Source organism: Onychostruthus taczanowskii, unplaced genomic scaffold, assembly GCF_017590055.1.
Source record: "Onychostruthus taczanowskii isolate IOZ18803 unplaced genomic scaffold, ASM1759005v1 scaffold5, whole genome shotgun sequence".
Classification (NCBI taxonomy): Eukaryota; Metazoa; Chordata; class Aves; order Passeriformes; family Passeridae; genus Onychostruthus; species Onychostruthus taczanowskii.
Window position 1 is genome coordinate 12103376 of NW_024502568.1, and position 16092 is coordinate 12119467.

General features: G+C 37.5%; 1 protein-coding gene across 3 annotated transcripts in view; it reads left to right on the forward strand.

The window, feature by feature from the left end:
* Window positions 1-16092, forward strand: part of ATRNL1 (attractin like 1) — a 431595-nt gene that overhangs the window by 39453 nt on the left and 376050 nt on the right. For all 3 annotated transcript variants that reach the window (XM_041415479.1, XM_041415481.1, XM_041415480.1), the window contains exons 3-7: window positions 535-648; window positions 1122-1250; window positions 4302-4510; window positions 13616-13790; window positions 14889-14976. In XM_041415479.1, the coding sequence (XP_041271413.1) occupies window positions 535-648; window positions 1122-1250; window positions 4302-4510; window positions 13616-13790; window positions 14889-14976 (715 nt within the window). The remainder of the gene's footprint in view (window positions 1-534; window positions 649-1121; window positions 1251-4301; window positions 4511-13615; window positions 13791-14888; window positions 14977-16092) is intronic.

Here is a 16092-nt window from a genome sequence, read left to right on the forward strand (position 1 = left end):
AGTTTACAGATTGATTTGAACCTCGGCCAAAGTCTGGTGATATTTCCCACTTGTTGGCAGAGGGGAGGAAGCAAACACTTGCACTAATGTTGGTTGCAGTTTTGGATTTGTGTTTTAAGATTTTTATTTTCAATAATTAGCGTAATACTGGGAAGAGGCTGTGTAGGTGATTTTATCTTGAAAGATTCTTTAAAGTTCATAGTATTGACATTGTAAAGTAAATTTAATGTGTTGAGATATTTTAGTTGCTCTAAATTTGTGGTTCTGAACACTGATAAAATCTGGTGAATTTATGCCCCTTATTAACTTTAGGGATCATTTGCTGTGGACTGAATATGTGATTTTAAAATTTTCTAAGATAAAGGGTAATATTTGCTTGCTGGGGCTTTTGTTATTTAATTCTTTGAAATATTTAATTACTACTCAAAGTGTTTTAATAGAGTTATGTTGGCATGATCAATTCTCCTGTGAGTTCTTGATCTTATGGTCTCAGTAATTCTTTGAATGTGTTACATCAATGTTCTTTTTTTTCAGCCCAAATGCGATACTAAGATTAAGATTTAATCACTTTGCCACAGAATGTAGCTGGGACCATATGTATGTATATGATGGAGATTCAATATATGCACCTTTAATAGCTGTATTTAGGTGAGTGTGTTTACTAATCTTTCTGTCCACGTAGTCATGTATGGACATTTTCAGATATTGGGGAAAAAGGTAGGATTAGAGACTTTAATATGTTAACTAGATTGCTTTCTTATCTTAATATTATGGGAACATGTATGTGAAGTTGTATTAGAATGCATTCCAAAACATTACTGTTTAGGTTATATAATCACAGCAGAAATCCATTGTGTGGATACTTACTGCTGGTATTGAATGGAATGTTAATGCTTATACACAGGCACTTTCCTGGAAATCCCTGACTTACCTTGCAGATACATGGACAAGTGTTTTATACCTTGTATACCTTTTATTAAAAAAAAAAATTAAATTTATATTTATGAGTCATCTTGTTTATGTAATTAACCAGCAGAATACAAACTCCCTCTTTCCTACTTTTTTTTTTTTAATTCTAAATATGCCAAAGTTTGCTTAAAAACATTTTTCTCCTTTTCCAGTGGTCTAATAGTCCCTGAAGTGCGTGGAAATGAAACTGTTCCTGAAGTGGTTACTACATCTGGCTATGCATTGCTACACTTCTTTAGTGATGCTGCCTATAACCTCACAGGATTTAACATTTTCTATTCGTAAGTATTTTTGTCCTAAGTAATTACCTTTGGTTTTTTTTCAATAGCATAAGTGTCATACTCAATGCTAAGTGTCTAAAACAAGTGTTTAATAGTCTAAAACTATTACAGGCTGGGCTTGTAATAAGTTCTTAAGGAATGAGTTAGGGAAAAAAACTCCTACAGACAGAGTATGGTTTTTTTGAGTGAAGTCACATGGCCATTGCCAGAGCATGTTTCTCCTGTGCCATATGGAACTAGAATGTATCCCCTCCAGTGTTTATCCAACACATATAGTTGTCATATGGACTAGAAGGGAGATTATATCTGCTGTCATATAAATTCCCTTCTCTTGAACTGGAATAATCTGTTGCTTGATTTTTCTTGCTGAATATACTGTGGCTTTTGAAACCTTCCAAGCAGTTCCACTTGGATTTTTGTGCCAGCCACAAAAAAATTTATTCCATTTCTTTTCCTCTTGGGTATTTCCCCTCCTATTTTCCATCTCAGTCTACGCTCTGCCTTTGTAGATCTTACCTGCACTGTGTGTCTTTTAGTTTCTGTGATGGCAAAGTCTAATCTGATATGACCATGATTGCTTTTGTCCAGCCTCCTTTTCTATGTCAGCAGCTCCAAAGATACATCCATCAGACCAGAGCTTTTACCTTTTTATATGTCCCAGTTGTTTACAACTTCTGTCTCATTGGGGATGTGCATGTGAGGCAATGCAACATCTCTTTATATTGCTTGCCCTGGTTCAAGAGGGAATTGCTTGGTCCAGTTGGACCTGTTTCTTCCATGATTGAAGATATGCCTGTTCCTTTCTCTCAATCCCTTCAGATTCTGAAATAGCAGTTATTGGGATGTGGTGGCCAGCATTTCATTTCTTATGTTGAAGTACATGCAATATTTTTGTCTTATTCTTTATTAGTTTAAAATTCCTATTTGTGTTTCTGACCATAGCTTTGCTCTTGGCACAATACTTGGTACATTGTCTGTGGGAAGATTATTGCTGTAATTTGAAGCACATTGCCCACCTTTGGCTAGATAATAAATAGCTATTCCAAGTTTTGGAAACCTCACTGTATATATTGCATTGGAAATAGCAGCCTAGAACACTGGGTATTTTTAATTTTTGTCAGTTGACATCAGTAAAATGCAATCACCTGGCAGATTTCCTGTTGTAATTAGTTACATTTTTCAGTTATCCCTGAAGCTTTTATTACACTTTTTTATTTGTCTTGGGAGCAAATGGCAATTAGACTTGGCATTCTTAAGAAATGAGTGTATGTGCATTCTTTCATTACTTGGTAATGTGGTGCATGCTGCATATCATTACCTAATTTTTTTTTTTTTGGTAGCTTTTTTTGTAGCTGGTTTTTAATTCCATTACATATACAACTCATGAAATTCTATGCACTCTGTTTTTCTGTGTCTTTTATTGCAATGGATACTGTTAAAGCATTTTTTTAGTGAGCCAACAGTTACATTTTTATGTTAAAGAAGTACCTACAATTACTTTTTATGGCTGCATTAACTTTGCTTCTGTCACTGGTCTATTGCACTCTGCTTCCTTACTTTTTGACTTCATCTTGATGGACCACTTGTATTCCTTAATACAGGGGAAGATAGAAACACAAAATCTGTGACCAAAGTGCCATTTCAGTAGCAAACTGTATTACTTCAGAACAGTCTGAGTAAATTTTCTGTTCCTTGGAGTCAGGCAACTTTCTTCCAATTCTGCTGATCCAGTTTTTCTCATTTTGTTTGAATCCTTAATGAACCAGAAGTGAGAAATGGTCTGCTTTCCAACTAATATCTCCTGATGGAAAAACTTTACTATTCACCTTCCTGCAGAACACTCCCTGCGAGGTTGGGGGAGAGGCTTGGGGGAGAGGTTCCATACAGCTGTTAATGCCATCAATGGTTTTAATGCCATGTGTCTTACCAGGTAAAACCCTCAGGAGATTTGGAATGATGGTCAGATGTGGCATTTTCTATTTTAGCAGTGAAGCAGAATCAGTCCTTTGAGAAGTGAGTCTCCAGAAGACAAAAATGTGTCTCCTCAGTGTCCTATCACAACTACATCTTTTCAAAGGCCAACCTTGAACAATTCTCTGCTAACTTTTAATGGCTCTTTCTTCAGTCAGTTAGAGCTTCATTCAGTAAGGAAGACTGTGAACAGTATCCATCTCACATCTGCAGGGAGTGGTCTGTATTATCATGAGAGGATTGTAGTAACACTTTATTCTGAGTTTGCTGTGAGTCATCGAAAAGAGTTTCAAATCCTGTTTGGATTTCATCAGGCCCACACTGCCTGAGTTCATGGAAACTCTTGGACCCACATATTCCGTGTACTCCATCTTCCCTCCTTTCAAGGGGTTGCTTGCTTTTCTGGAACCACTTTGCTTAATTCTGCACTCCAGTTGCCTGTGATGTCAGTGTTTGGTAGGGTGTATCACAGAAATGCTAACTCCCAGAACAGCCACAGACTTCTTTCAGCCTAGGCTCTCCTGTTCTTGCATCTTGGACTGCAGAGTTAAGGTGACTCTTTTATTAAGGATTCAAAGCATGAAGTGCTACCTGTAAGTAGTTTCTTATTAGCCATCTTGTATTTTTTCCTTTTTCTTCCCTCTTTATTCTTCCCAGATGTTAGGCACACTGTTTATAGTATGGACCAAAGCTACTCAGAAAAACCCTTAAACTGTTGCCTGAGTGGAGAGTTTAAGCTCAATTACTTCCAGTGTGTTTGTTTCTAGAAATAACAAGCATTTGAAGGGACTGAGTGCTTATACTGGAATATAGGACAAAATTAGGGGGTGATCTGTCATAGGGGGGCCTGTCCTCCTGCTTAATATCAATATTTGTTGCAGTGCAAGGTGTTTGTAATCCTGAGTGCATCAAAGACTTTGTATATAAGATTGGATCAACACCTTTTGAGCTCATTTGACCTTAAAATCATCATTAAACTTGTGTTTTATCAGTAAATAGAAATTTTTCTTGGTAAAACATACTTTATCTGACAAATACTGCTGGAGTACTGTCAGATATCTTGCATATTTTTTTTTTCAGAATTAACTCTTGCCCTAATAACTGCTCAGAACATGGCAAGTGCACAACCAGTGTGTCTGTACCGAGCCGGGTGTACTGTGAGTGTGACAAGTACTGGAAGGGAGAGGCCTGTGACATTCCCTATTGCAAAGCCAACTGTGGGAGTCCAGATCATGGCTACTGTGACCTGACAGGAGAGAAGCTCTGTGTCTGCAATGACAGCTGGCAAGGTAAGCTTTGCTTAGTTCAGTGTCTAGGTAATTTGATTTTCTCCCTGCTCTCCTTTTAATGTCACATCATTGCATCATATTTTTAGTGTTTCCTGAAGTAAAGTAGCCACTGTCTGCTTTTTGTTGGGTATAATTTGTAGCAGCCTCTCAATGAAAAAGGAAGGTGAGCTGCTTTGTTACAATGGTGCAAGACTGTCTTGGGCTAATGGATGTACTGTAAGCATGTGGTGCAGTTTTTCTCCCAGTACCATATATCATTGTTTCTCATTACAGATAAATTATTTAGGATCCTAAATGTTTAATTCACTTACCATAATTATGCTAGATGCTTGTGGATTTTTGTTTTTATTGTTTGCCACTTCTGTTACAAGTCTCAATTGGCTTAGCTTGCTATGCTTAGAAATTGCCATTCTCTTAACAGAAATATTAAAATCCCTCCAGATTACTTAGCTGATCTGCCCTCTTCCCATGACTTCCTGCCTTTGCTCTGTTTTATTGCTGTTTCTTTTGACATGTCAAAGGAAATTACTTTTTAACTCCTATTAGCTGTCACACCTATTACTCCACAGGCATGATGAGATCTAATACATTTCCCTTCTTAATAATTAATGAGTTGATCATTCAAAGGCAGTCTGTGCACCCACAGAAGGGAAGTGGTTTAGCAATACAGTCATTGAATGGAAATAGTGTAGACTTATTACTGAGTCGTTTAAAACCTTCCAGGACCATAGAGCACAAAAAGATCCTGAAAGCTTAATCTCTGTCCAGAAGTTGTGAATAGAATTTGCAGCAAGACTCACCCTTTTAGTTTTGCATGGATTCCTTGCAATGTCAAATTGCTGAGTACAAAATGGGGAAATGTCACAAATCTCTGGAAATGCTTTTTAGGCTATACCTTCAGATACAGTGCTATGAACTTAATTAGAAGTTTTAAGCACAAAATAAAATTAGAAATCTGACTACTGCTGCTAGTGCCTTCCTTTCACCTGGCATTTCTGTACATACTAGCTTCCCGCTCTTTCCTGCAGATCATATAAAGAAAATTTGCTTCATCATTCCTTGGACTTTCACTGAATCTACATGGATTTCAATTAATTTTTTAAAAAAAATTCTGTCTCAGATGAACTGGCTTGGATATATAATTATTTTTCCTTACTAAATACCAAACTTTCCTTAAGATCTGGGACATGACTTTCTTGTCTGCTTTATTTCTTGATTTATTTCTACCTGTGTATTCTGTGCTTTCTGTACTGATACTATCTTCTGTGCAGATTATTTGCAATGATGGAATCATAAATTTTTCTCTTGCTGTCTGACAAGTTTTTCTTGGGTTTGGTAATTAAAATCAAAGCTGAAGGGTCTTGATTTGTATGCTTTAGGAGAGAATTTCATGTTTCATTTTTTATTACTATTTTCTTTTTATCTTATTTTGAGTAACTTCAGTGCCTGTATTAAAAAAAATCATTGAAGTGCATTGATTTGAATGTATAATAACTAGAATCTCCGATTTAGAATAGAAATCCCAGAATTTCCTATTTTATTGCATGGAGTTTCTTTTACAATGGTGACATCTTGTGGGTGTTGTTGAAGGAGCAGCTCTGAAGAACATTGCACATTTAAAACAAGGATTCTGCGAAAAGAGAACACTTTAGGTCTGTTGATGCCTGCTGCTAAAAGGCTGTGGATGTAATTTGGGGGGGGGGGGGGGGGGGCTACTGACTTGCTCTCTCTTTCTTTGCTAGGTACATGTAAAAGAGAAATCTCTCTTTAGCTGAGACCAAAGTGGTGGCTCTTGCACAATTTGACCTGTTTAAGAATTTTATAGAAAGATGCTTCTGCTGAATATGTTTTCACAGCCAGAAGATTCTCTTTGATACCAGGAACACCATGTCTTGGATTGTTTTAAGCTGTAAAGGAGCAGAGAGATTTCCAAACAGTTAAAAACTTCTGTGACAGGTGAAAAAAAATTCAGGATGACTGGAAGGATAGCAAACAGTTCCACATTTTAAAAAGGATTAAGTGGACTGTCTTTGAAATTGCTGAAAACATTGCTGACTCCTGGGTGTAGCAGGGAAAAAAAAAAAGATTTGAAGGTTCCTGAAGTTGAGAGAAACTTTATTGATACTTTGATAATCAGCACTGCAAGCAAAAGGGGAATCTGTCAGAGAGGATTTACAGGTTGTGTTTAAATTAGTCTTTAAGAGGATGAGTAGTACCTTCAAAGCAAACCTGGTCCTTCTCGTTTATTGTGTTCTGGATTGCGTTGTGAGGTGGTTTGGAAACAGAAGAAGTACATTCCTTTTGTAAGGAACTACACCAAAAATGGGGTCTAGGGTTGCACATAGTGCACACCAGCCCCAAACAGGCATTCAGCCCTAATCCAAAGTTAAAACACCAATAAAATTTCTGGAACATGTACAGTTAGTTGGTTCTCCCTACAGAGCTGCTCCTAGCAGATAAAGATGTAACAGAAGACCAGATTCTGAAATTAAACTAATTAACTTCAAAATAAGTCCATTAGCAATTCAGGCAACTTGAATTTTATAACATCTCTCTAGAGAAAAATTAGTCTTTCTGTAAGGAGAAGAGTAAACAATGTAAGTATAAAAGGAGCTATGACTACTGCAGTGTAAATCAGTGTGTTGCTTGCTTGGTACTATGGCATTTATTCTAACAGCATCTTGAGTGTGAGCAGAATAACTCTGTCAAAGTCTGTCCAACTGAGGTTATCCTGAAAGGACTCACTGGATTTGGGTTTGTTCCCACTTTTCAGCAGAAGGCTTTGATGTCAAACTCTCTTGTTTGGCCTGCCTTTTTCCCCAACACTGAGATTTAGCCAAGCTGTGCTTTTGTGGTGCTGGGTTACTGAAACTGGTGGGGAAGGTTTGAGATGGGGGCTCAGGCAGCAGCAGGTGAAATGCAGCACTGGGAAGAGCTTGTGCCAAATGCCTGGAGACTGGAAATCTGAGACCTTGGCCCGTTGGGCCTGGATGTTCTTGAACAGAAAGCACACAAGTCTGTGCCTTCAGAGATGAGGACCTGTGATGTAATATCTGCTTGGGACAGATCTGTCTTTGGAAGGAAAAAGAAAATAGAAGCAGGTTTCTTATAACTCTTCTGCCCTGTGATAATGCCCACTTTGTCTCAATTTTACTTTTGTAAAAGTAAAATTTACTTGTCTCCCATTCAAGTATAAATTCAGAAAGGAGAAACTGCGGTTTTACAGTCTGGGAAATGTCCTCTTAAATATTTGTGCATTTATACTGTATATGCATATAAAGATAGATATCCAAGGAACATTTTTGTCCCCCAATTCTGTCCCCTTATTTCTGTGCTCCATGTTTGTAGATTTTTAAATGTTGATCATAGAAATGAGAGTTGTCTAAGAAAAGTTTACATCTATAGAATTGGTAGGAAGGAATTGTCTTGTAATGGATGGTTATTTAATATGTACTGGAAATATTCTTCAGATTTATCTTCAGGCGGAATTTAATGATTTGATAGGAGTCCTTGGAAGACTGTGCAGTTTGTAAACAAAATATAGCTATTGTAATTAGAAATTTAATGTCTGAAAATTGTGTGAGAAAAGTCAAGCATCCTTATTGCAAGAGAAAGAACATCACAGGTAAATGAAGAGCTAGCTCCAGTTTTAAATACCTTTATGGTGTCATTTGACAATTAGTGAAAGCAAATTTAGCAGAATTTATTTGATTTTTTTTCACTAAATGACTGCATTAATGGGGTTGGTAATGCTCTCTGTGTCTAATTAGGGTGATATTTAGGAAGGGAGTCCCCTGCCATTTGTGAGTTTTAATGAAAAATGTAATCCATTTAGAATAAATCTATGACCCAAATATTTGTTTAAAAGGCATACACTTAAATGTATTAAAATAGAACTTGATTAGAATAATGATCCCAAGCAATACTTTTTCCTGAATACAATGAGTAGATAGTGCTGATCTCCCTGATAAGGTAAGAAACAAAAATTTACTTTATTATCTACAGCACCTTCATTTAAGATTAGGAAGAAAGTGATTAATGCAGCTCAAAACCTGTTAGCTTCATTTCAGCACTGTATAGATTTCTAGACCATAACTTGAGGCAAGAAATAATGAAACATATATTGTGATTAATAACAAAACAGTTGAAATCTGAATTTATCAGTGTAGTTCATACAAAGATAGTCTGAAAGAAAATTGACATGAAAATGCAGTATATTTTATCTGAATCTCAGTGTTTGATGACAGGAAATCACTGAAAATGAAGAGTGCATACACAAGGAAACAGTAAGGGGAACTCAGCCGCTTCATCATGAAATGTGAGTGGGTGTGCTGAACACATCTGGAAAGGTATCAGTGCTCCTTGAGGCTGATCTTGGGACTGATAATGTTACATAATTTTTGTAATCTGCCTATAAGGCTGCTAATGAAATCAGGTAATACAGAGGTGGAAGATACTTTAAATATGAAGGAGAACCAGAATATCCTGCAAAAAAGTCTGCAAATAATGTGTAGAACTCAATTACTTCAGCATAAATAGTAAATTAATACATTTAGAGACTACGAGCATTAAGAATTTGTTTTATAGTCTTGGTTTGAAATATAGAAAATGACATGGGAGAAAGCTTGCTTGTCTATCTCAATTAGAACATGAACTAATTAACATTATTACTTTATGTGCTCTGCAAACTCCAAAGTGCCAAGTGCACTGGTAGGATGATCACTCATAGAAGTTCCAGTTGAATATATGACAGTATTAGTAGTATGCTTCATGTTTTGTTACACAGTTTTATGAATGCAAATAGAAACAGTCTCAGAGGGAGAACCATTAGGATGGACAGGGCTATGGAAGACACTAACAGAGCATGGTTTGTTTAAACAATTAAGTCAAGGCTGGGAGGGAAGAGTGTTGCTGTTTATAAACATTTGTGGGGTGTATAGACAGGCCAGGTCTTTAAGTGCAGTGATAGCAGCACTGGTAGAAGAAACATTAGGATAAACTGGTCATCAATACATCATTTGGGAATTGGGAGGAGGTTTTTGTCTTAGAGCTGTGAAGTTTTCTAGAAGTTGTTAGCAGAGATACTGGAGCTTGGTACCTTGCTGCCATTAGGATGGAGTCTCAGAATCTCTAGTTCAATGGGTATTGTCAGCTACAGCTGGTCTGGAAGTCCCTGCTTCTTTTAGAGCCTGAGAAGCAAAACCTGGTTTTGTTTAAGATGACAAATCTTATGTGATGTCTACCAGAGACTCTACTTGTTCTCAGCTGTGGAAGACTAGGAGAGCTTTCCCTGCTTCTAGCAGACAATGCTGGGACATCTGGCCTTATCTTCTGTGCCAGCCTTGTCATCTTGAGTGTGGGATCTGGAGCTGAGCCGTTAAAGCTGGAGCTGTACCCATTCATGGCAGGCCCTTCAGCTCTTCTGGCTTCCCTGCTCAGATTGAGCCTGGGCATCCATGGCCAGGTCACCCTTGGGTGATCCACTCTTCCTGAGGAGACAAACGGGGCTGAGGAACAGCACCCAGCACCCCGGGGGCGTTTCAAGAGCTGCATCAGCTCGTGTGCGTTAGGATTTCTGTGTCATTCCCGAGGAGCACTGCCCTGCTGCTTTAGCTGGACACCTCACCAGGATCTCTCTGCCTGCCAGTGAGTCTCATTTTTCAGTAAGGCTGTTTGCAGGAAGGAGAAATACTTACATCCAGGATGGATATTGCAGGGGCAGTGTAGGGATACGTGGGTAAACCTACTGTAAAATGCCTAGAAAGAATTACTGAGCCATTCTAGCACAACTGGTCTGACTGTAGGACTAGTTTCAACCACTGAGTTGTGGTGGTTGAAAAATTATAATAATGTAATAATCCTCAATTCAAATGATCAGACAAACAAAACCAGAATAATCAACAAATACTTTTAAAATTGCTTTGATTAGATTGCATGAAGAGCACTGTGAAATTTATACTCAACACATCAACACTTCTGGTTTTTTCTTCTGTGCTCCCAAAGGAAAAGATTTGGTTTGAAGACAGTAGATGATGTTTAGTCATTTAGGTGGAAATTGATCGTATGACTTAAACTACTGCAACAGATTGTTACTTTGGCTTTTCATGAAACTCCTCAATAAATAGAAATTAGATTATTTCTTTTGTGTGGTGGGGATAAATCGCTTTTTTAAACCTATAGAGTTTTTTCCTACCTTAGAGGATAACGTAATTGACTTCCAGTTCAGGTTTATAAAGTTGTTTGCTGTTTTTAAAGCATTCCACCCCCCTGCCCCCCAGTGGATTGACTGACACATTAGGAAGATAAGAAAGAAACTCAATTTTAAATGAATGGAGAAAAATCATATTTGCATAAAACATAACAAAGCATATTTTTCATTATCTTTGTTCTGCAGCTGTAGTGCTCTTTGTTGCACAGAAAGCACGTATTTAGCGAATGTAATGTTTCTGAAGAGAATAGGTATTTTTGCTGAAATAATGGTGTATGTATTCAAGTAGGGAAATCTATAAATGATATTCATAAGTCTTACATTTACCTTGTTTTTACAAAGCAATAGCCGTACAAAAGAATTTGCTTATTAAATGATGTTTTGATAGAGGCCTGTACTATTCTATTGTTTTGCATTGTTGCAGCTATAGATTCCATTTTTGTCCGGACTGATAGATAACGTGGTCAGCCCTTGCCCATGGCAGAGGGGTTGGAGTTCGATGATCCTTAAGGCTCCCTCCAGCCCGAGGCTTTCTGTGACCCTGTGGCACAGTGGTGTTTCTGCTCTGCCTCTCACCTTTCCTGTCGTTCAGGTCTGACGGAGCACTGAGGCTGGAAGAGGGGTGTCTGTGGCGTTCTTCCATCACTGATCTGGCTAAGATTTTTGCATTCTTAACTGAGTATGCGGCCGTTTTCTTGCGTTCATTTTATTGCAGTCGGTGCCAGGTATCTGTCTGGAGGTGCCGCTGGAATTCTGGCTCTGCTCGCCGCTCGCCGCCAGGGGTCCCTGCGTTTTGCGACATCCCGGAGCCCGGAGGCTCGCGGTGACAGCCGGCAGAGATCCGGCTTCTCCTCCTACCTGCAGGCACCGTTTCCATCATTTTAAGCTCTTCCTTGATCGAAAAATACTTACTCAATTGTTTGTTTTAAAGCCCTTTTATATTTAAATTGTTTCCTCCAGTGATTTGCCAAAATCACGATTTTGCTGAGGTTACAATTATTTTTTTTTGCTGAGTATCAATTATTAATGCTTAAAAAATACTATACTGGGTTGTTCATGCTGTCATTAGACCTCATTCAGATACCATTAATCTTTTCTGAGGAGAAGGTATAATTAACTATGGGAATTGAGTGTCTCCATTGTTTGGAGGTAATTTGGATGCAAGTGGACATCATTCTTCTATGGTATACTAGGAAAAATTGACAGCTGGTTATGTACACTTTGGATGCCTGGTTGTTGTATAGATATATATGTATATAACAAGTTTCCCCCAAAATGACAATAAACATTGAAAAACCATAATCTCCCTGTGCTCCCATTCCCCCAAGATAATGTTTTAAAATTATTGTAAACTTGCTGTACATTACTTATTTAGCCTACTTAGTAAACTTCAGCAGCTCTCTCTTCTAAAATTGTCCGTTCTGTCCTTGACACATGTAAATCTTTGCATCTGGAGCACCCTTTGCCAGGGGAGTATCCTTGCCAAAGAGATCTGATACTTTTTACATGAAGAGCTGTCTCCTCTTGTTTGTTTGAACATGGCTTTTTCAAGCTGCATTTCATAAAACTCAGCTCTTTATATTCAGAGAGACTGTGGACTCTTCATATTCACCCTCTCTTTGTCATTTATTTTATAGACAATTATAATTAACTTCCAAATTTTGTTTCTTTCCAAGTGAAAAAGTCAGTAATTTAAAGAAATTCAGTGTTTTCTGTAATTGGAACATCCTTATTACTCTTCTGTAAAGAGTCTGCAGCACTAATCTCTTCTTTTTAAGTAGGACACAGTTTTCTAAAGTTACACAAGCCACAGATTTATGCAGTGAGGTAACAGGATTCTTGATTCTGACACGGTTCTTTATTTTGACCATTGCTGAGTGGTGATGTAATATTTTCATGAGCTATCCCGAGATGATCCTAAAATGTACCTTACTTTGTTTTCAATTTAACTATGTTGAATTTTGTGTATTTTATTGTTCAGTCACGTGGTCAGACAGGAACTTGTTCCGTGGTTCTTCAAAGGCTCTGAAATAATAGCCTTTATTAGCCTTTATATATATATACACATACACACACATACATCTATATATATATACTCAGGTTTAAAATAAGATCTAGAGCATAAACTGGTGATGGAGAGATCACATTTTTTGTTATTTTGTTATTGTGGAACAAATAAAAAATTGATTTTGCCGTTCATGATTGTAATAGTTGTATGGCTTAAAAAATTGTGCATTTTTCTGACTTTTCTTACTTTGACAAAAATGATTGGCTGAAATACGTTTGAAAATCATATGTAGTAGTTGTGGGTTTGGTGGCTTTGTATAATGGTCTATAAAGTGTTACAAAATTTAATTATTCAAATAATTATTTTGATAAAGCACGTGATAGTGTATTTTCCTCTTGAAAACGGATGCAGAATGGCATTAGCAAAAGGCAAATTTTTACTTCTAAGATTTAATATAGTATAATGCATATTGTAACTTAATTTACTGCAATATTATTTGCTTTGGTAAACACTTATTCTGGTGCAAATACAGTATAGATTTTCTCCAAAGGTAATATACAGTGCTAAAAGTTTTAGACCTATATGAAAGGTCATTTAAAAATGTGACGCTTTGTGCCTTTCTTTCAATTTGTGACTCACAGTCTCTTTTCTGAGAAGAATGTGGAAATGAATTGTTATTATTTGAGCTAATCTAATGCTTTCAATTAGATTGACATCCCATGTTGTCAATTTTTTCATTGAGCATCTGTTAAACATAAAAGTGTACACCATATTTTATCAGAATGAGCAATCCTGACATCTGTAATTAAGCCTCCCCTGTTTCTGCTTTATTGGCTTTAACATCCCAGTCTAACAGATTGCACAAATTGCACATTTGTTTACAAAACAGGCCCAGATTGTTCTCTGAACGTCCCCTCCACGGAGTCCTACTGGATCCTGCCCAACGTGAAGCCCTTCAGCCCCTCCGTGGGCCGTGCTTCCCACAAGGCTGTCCTCCATGGGAAGTTCATGTGGGTGATTGGTGGCTACACCTTCAACTACAGCTCGTTCCAAATGGTGTTGAAGTGAGTGATTTCTCATTTGTGATGGGGCTTAGGGAAAACAGATCTTACCAGGGAGGGAGCTTCTATCTTCTAATTAAACTGAAAGGTTTATGTCTCTTTTAGATTCTTTATTAATATGCTAGTTCTTATGATTATAGAAATCGATTTTCTTATGATTATAGAAAGTGAAAATATAGGCAACATCAAACTGTAGGTGATATTTATACATACTTCAGTTTGAAAAACTGCAAAACATAAGGAGCTTTGTGGTGATAAAATAGTGAAAGAAATTCACTGCTGGTATTTTCACACCGTACATTTTGAAAGCCATATTCATTATTAATGTTAATTTATGGTTACAGGACATTTGTATGTAGTGCTTGCACTTTGCCTGCTGGTGCCATGCCAGAAGGGTCAGGCAGGTCACCTGTATTCCACTTTTTTATACTTATGGCAGTTTGTGTATTTGACCACCTATTGAAAACAAAGTTGAAGCAGCTGTAAATAGGACCCAGGTGATTTGGATGGTAACTTCATGTGTAGAGGCCCTAAATGTGGCAAATACAAGTGTTAGGTTCTATTTATTAGCATGTCATTAGCATGTTTACTTCTCCTGTTGTTGTCTAGATGTTGCTTTCTTCCACACATTTGCAATCATCCAAAACAAATCCCATAATATTTTTGAATTTTCTTTTCTACTTTTGTAATTTATTTTTTTACCTCCCTCATCTGATGTTGTGCATTGATTAATTAGTTAAAATATAATGGGAATTAAAATCAACCATATATATAAGAGGGTTCCCAACAGTAAATCTTCAGAGTAGTGCAAAAGCACGGGGCATGAGGAGTTTGGTGGGGTGGGTTTTTTTATGTGGCTGATAGCAGAACAAATCTTGTGATTTTTGTTAGTTAGTCCTGTTTTCTGAGATTGCTAATGAGTCCCGTAAAGAGCTGCTTCTGTTATGCTAGAGGAATATTTAGTGCACTGTTGTAATAGTTCAAAGGATATTGTGGCCCCACTAACAAATTACCTTGTCAGAGTTAGAGTTAGTTTGAACATACAAGCCCTTCCATTTCCTCTGCAGGTTCAAAATGTTTCTTTTCCTATTTCTCTTCCAGCTACAATTTGGAAAGCAGTATTTGGAATGTAGTGCCTGTATCCAAAGGGCCACTTCAGAGATATGGACACACTCTTGCTTTGTATCAGGTTTGGACTCTTCATTGTTCTGTATAATAAATTTATATGTGCGTGCTGTTAGTGATCTTAAAATGAGTCGCCATGAATGGAGACTTTTGAGGATAATTTAATTTGTAAATATTTTGTATTAATGTTTTCTTCTTCAATACTTAGGTTTATTGCACGGTTTTTGAAACAGAGATTGTGCAATACTTCTCAATCACTTTGCTGACCATAAACCTTCTGAGCTAAAGCTGCCAATAAGAGGCAGAGGTGTGTGTGAGATATAATTGGGATTGGGGGCACCATCCCCAGGGGCTGAGCCCCACAGGCAGAGCCAATTGCTGGTAGCAGGGTCCTTTGGCAGAGCCACGGCAAGCGATGGCCCAGGTGTGGGGACTGCTCAGGGAATCCAGGAGCACAAGGAGACAGGACTGGAGAGAAGGCTCCAGTCTTAGGCTTGAGGGGGCTATCAGGGAGACAAGCTACAGAGGGTGACAGGCTTGTTAACTGTGACAGAGAAATACAGAATTGCTGTCACAAATTTTCCTTTGTTTGCATAAGGCACCGCCAGCAGGGCAGGACAAGCAGGATTGTATCAAGTCAGACCCGAGTGTTCATCTCGCCTGGTAACACCTCTTGAATAATGGGTAACAGTGAATGCCTAGGGAAGACTATAAGACAAAATGACAGGAACTTAAAGAAGCTTCCTCAGAATACTGTCCTACTTTGCAGCTGGGACTTCCTAAAATAGGGTAGTATTTTCATGGAAAAATTATGAATCCCTGTTTTTTGTTTTGTTTTTTTTTTTTTGTTTTTCCAATTTGTGGACCACGTATTTATTTTAACATTGGCATCATCCTGTGCCTAAGAATTACAGAATATTTTTTTTTAAGAAATAAAACCATTTCAGGAACTGGTACTAGCTGGTTTAATTTTGATAATCCCTACTTATTATTCTCCATTTGTTTCCTCATACTACTCATGATTTTCTGTAAGGCCATCACACATGCCACCATTTCTTTTTCATACTGAAAATACCTAGTGTTTTTAATAATCCTCTATAAGGAAGATATTTGATACATTGGGTAGTGTTGTACCATTGCCTTTACCTCTTCTAATTCTGTTATTTCCCTTTTGAAAAAG